We start from the raw sequence: 4,372 nt of genomic DNA, 5'->3' as shown, positions 1-4,372 counted from the left end.
TTAGAAACGCAAAAATTACAAGAAAAAGGCAATAATTAACTCACTTCGTGCAAAAATTATGAAAAACCAGCTTGAAGAAACCCTTAGGACGTTTTTGGCTGATGAGAGTGCAGAAAATTAAAGAGAAATCTAAATAATTCCACTTTAGTCCTAACTTTTAAAGCAAATTTTGTAATATTCCAATTTTACTCTTATTTCTTCAATTCTCCTGATTTTTCTCAGCGTATGCCGCCCAAAATATCTCCTTTTGGGGTTACTTGCAATTTATGTCCCTCCTCATTTCACAATTGAGCTATTTAATCCCTCTAGTAACTTTTACATTTTTTTCAATTTAGTCCTTTTCACTTAATTGACTACCCAAACATTAATATTTTCTAACGAAATTTTAATACCATATTACTAACACTTCATAAATATTTATAAAAATATTTTTGACTTGGTTTTACGAGATCGAAGTCTCGATATCTTATTTTTACCTAATTCCTTCAATAATTTCTTTTTCTAACTAACCACTTAACCAGTAAAATTTTTCTATCGATATTTTCATACGATTTTTCCTATCATATCAATATTCATGCAAAAATATTAAAATAACTTTCTCTTTAAATCGGATTTGTGGTTACGAAACCACTATTCCGATAATTTTGAATTTGGGCCATTGCATTATTGAGTAAATGTGCAAAAGGGATATGTATTAATATTTTTAGGGTTAATATACCATTTGGTATTTATATTTGGTTTCGGTGTTCAATTTGATACCCAAACCAAACAATATCATGTAGTCCAAATTGAACATTGAAGTCAAACTTTGGGACAAAGAAAAACTTGAGTATCAATTTGAAAAAACTCAGGTACCAAATTGAACATTGAAGCCAAACTTAAATGCTAAATTAGGACAAAAAAAATCAGGTACCAAATTAAATATTAAAACTAAATATAAGTACCAAATAGTGTATTAATCCATTTTTTTTAAAAATACAATTTCAATTTACCATTGATAAATAGAGCCTATCATGAAAGTCCAAACTTTGAAATCTGAACCAACCAAGTGGATTATCTTCTAATCTAATATAGCAGTAACACCACACATGCCTATAAGTCAATAAAGTAAAATAATTGAGCCAACACTTACGCAAATTGTATATATGACCAAATAGTTTGATTTTAAAATAAAGGAAAATTTTATCGATTGAGTCTTAGCTTAATAGGTATCGATATTGTTGTCAATGTAAGAAAATATAGGTTCGAGTGCGTTGAAGCATATTATCCTCCTAGGATTAAGAGGGACTATTGGTAATTTTAAACATTATATATATATATAAAAGATAGAATAGGAATCTCGCCGTAAATATTTGTCATTAGTTACTTGTTTAAGATGAATATTATCGTATTTCATAAACATTTTTTTATATATTAGAAAATTTTTTAAAAGTCATGTCTTCGTATTCATATGTTAAACACGATATTAAATACAAATTGTAGAACTCAACCTTGGTACAAATCGTATATACAAACATTGTTGCCCAAAGACTAGACATTATTGGTCCCAATGAGTAATAAGACCCAAAATATTAATGGGCTATTTTCATGTTTTTTGCTAGTAGGAGGCCTCAACCTAAAAATAATGAAAGATATAAATGCTCGTATTTGAATTTTAGTAGACCTATTTATGGAGCGGATTTCACTCAAGCTCCAAAGCGTATCTGAAATATGGAAGCGCTTGGATAAAAGTATGAGGTCCGAAAATGGGCTTGAATCTGTTTAAAATAATAGTTAAGCTTGGACTTTAGTATTCAAGGTCCGAGATCGATTTGTAATATATATTTTATTTTTATATATTATATCACATTAAATTAAATATAGAATAATAAAATACTATGTAAACATTAAAAAATATGTTGTCTAAAATTAAATTTCTAACAAAAGAAAAATAATCTAAAATATTAAATATTATTGATTGAGTCTTAGGTCGGTTAGCATAAGCATTAATGTTGCCAGTGCAGAAGGATGTGGGTTCGAGCACGCTCAGACGCGTTTGATCCTCCTATTTAAGGTTTGGGGAGGTATTGTGGGTAATTCTAGGCATTCGTATAAAAAAATAGTTATTAAATTTAAAACAATATATATCTTAAAACATACATATATATATATATATGATCTAGCCTAAAACGAGATTGAATTAGTATTTACAAATACATACGAGTTTAGACAAAATTTTAAGCTTATATTTTGAATTGAATCAAACTTTAATAAACATAAAACATAACGATATCGTACATTAATTCGGCCCGAATCACAATTTTAAACAAAAACATAATATATTTATTAAATATGAATGTAGTTGTAAAGCATGTTAAAATCATATTCCATCCATATTAGAATATTTATAATTTAAACAATAAACAAATTTTCTCCCACCTAATAATTTGAAAACCAGATTCTCTAGGGTTAATAAATCATTTGGTATCTAAGTTTCTATTTGGTATTTGAGTTTGGTTTAATATTCAATTTAGTACTCAAACTAAATGGAATTATGTGACCCAATGAATATTTGACACGTGCGCTCTAGTAAAAGAATAATCATGGACCAAACTGAACACAGAAGCCAAAATCAGGTGACAAAAAATTCAAGTATCAAAATTATAAAAATCAGATACCAATTTGAATATTGAAACCAAACTTAGATATCAAACTGGGACAGAAAAACTTAAGTACTAAATTGAAAATAAAACGAAACTCATGAACCAAATAGTATATGAACTTTATTCTTTATCCAAATTGTACGCATACTTTTCAGTTCCTATACGCAGCAAAGATACCTTTATACCTTCAAGTTGGCAATTCCTATATCATTATATATATATATTGTTGTTCTAATTAATGATTATAAGCACAAAAGTTGCACCCAAACTCCAAATAAACAAGGGCCTTATATTCCTTTCTTTTCCCCATGCAAAAAGACATCAAATTCCTTGTAGATCACGTAATAGGCCACTACAAAAGCAACACTTTCCGTTTCATCACCCAAAAATCGTCTCCGAAAACCTTCTCGAAAAGAAAAATGGCCCGTTCCGACAGGTTGCCGATCCGGTACACCCTACAAGACTACCCGAACCAACCAACCCCGCAACCACAACCGCAAGCGCAACCTCAACCCATCAAACGCCACCACACTGCCCGTTATTACGCACACCGTGTTCGCGAAAGCTTTACCAATCGAGTCATCAAGATTTTATGTACCATATTCTTGTCTCTTCTTTTATTTGTTGGCATTGTGTTGTTCATTTTATGGCTTAGTTTACGTCCTCATCGTCCTAGGTTTCATATTGTTGATTTCATTGTTCCTGGTCTGTCTCAACCTTCGGGGTTTGAGAACGCTCAAATAACGTTTAACTTGACAGACAGGAACTCTAATCCACACATTGGAATCTACTACGATTCCATGGTCGGGTCAGTTTTTTATAAGGATCAACAAATCGGGTCGGCTCCGTTAATGGACCCTTTTTACCAAGAACCGAAGACGACTACGATCGTGTACAGTACGTTTGGTGCGGCGACGTTGACGGTGAATAGTAACCGTTGGAAGGAGTTTATGGATGCTAGGCAACAAGGGACGGTGATTTTCCGATTGGAGATAACGTCGGTGATTAGATTTAAGGTTACTACGTGGGATACTAAACATCATAAGCTGCATGTTAATTGCGATGTTGCTGTTGGACCCGATGGAACGATCTTGCCGACTTGGAAAAACAAGAAATGTCCTGTCTATTTCAGTTGATTCTTGCATAACATGTTTTTTCTTTCTCATTTTCATTTCAACTGATTCTTCCATTGTTGTGTAATTATTCTTATTTTTATTTGATTTTAATTATAAAAATATAAAAATATTTTATTATTTTTAAACAGTATCATGAGCTTTTTGAACGTGTCGAGATTAAGCTTGAATCTTTCAGAAAATTAAGCTACTATCTGATCCAGTTCATAGACATCTCTATGCGAAAATATAAGAACAAATAAATGACTTACAAATTAAAACTTGTTATAGCAACCTCATCCTTCTATTCTAATTAAGCACAATAAAGAAAATCAAATTATATAATTAAATTAATTATTCAATCTCATAATATAAGAATTGTTATATTCCTCTATCCAAATAAGGACACTTGAACAACAAATCCATTAGTTACTAATCAGAAGGTCACCCTCGAGCTTCACCTCCCGTCCTAATCACCTAGACAAGCAAGAACCACCCGCTACTCCAAGCCCTCGTCCTTCTATTATGAACATGATGTCGTTGGTCGGGTTTAACTGCTCCATACCGCCAAATTAGGAATGACAGGATCTATCCCATCACAGACATTCCCATCCTTTC

The 4,372-nt window shown here is 31.5% G+C and overlaps 1 protein-coding gene across 2 annotated transcripts; it reads left to right on the top strand.

Moving 5' to 3' along the window:
• The first annotated feature begins 2,898 nt into the window (after positions 1–2,898).
• On the top strand, positions 2,899–3,903 carry LOC107960188 (NDR1/HIN1-like protein 26). Of its 2 annotated transcripts, XM_016896470.2 has the most exons (2): positions 2,905–3,236; positions 3,402–3,903. In XM_016896470.2, exons 1-2 carry the CDS (start codon positions 2,951–2,953, stop codon positions 3,776–3,778), a joined length of 663 nt encoding a protein of 220 aa, XP_016751959.1. In that variant the 5' UTR covers positions 2,905–2,950; the 3' UTR covers positions 3,779–3,903. The 2 variants fall into 2 exon arrangements, with proteins under 2 accessions (XP_016751958.1, XP_016751959.1); XM_016896469.2 differs by having other exon boundaries at positions 2,899–3,896.
• Positions 3,904–4,372: the final 469 nt, after the last annotated feature.

Source organism: Gossypium hirsutum, chromosome D06 (assembly GCF_007990345.1).
Source record: "Gossypium hirsutum isolate 1008001.06 chromosome D06, Gossypium_hirsutum_v2.1, whole genome shotgun sequence".
In the NCBI taxonomy this organism is placed as follows: domain Eukaryota; kingdom Viridiplantae; phylum Streptophyta; class Magnoliopsida; order Malvales; family Malvaceae; genus Gossypium; species Gossypium hirsutum.
Note: the sequence above shows the minus strand (reverse complement) of the source record. Positions and strands in the feature narration are given on the sequence as shown.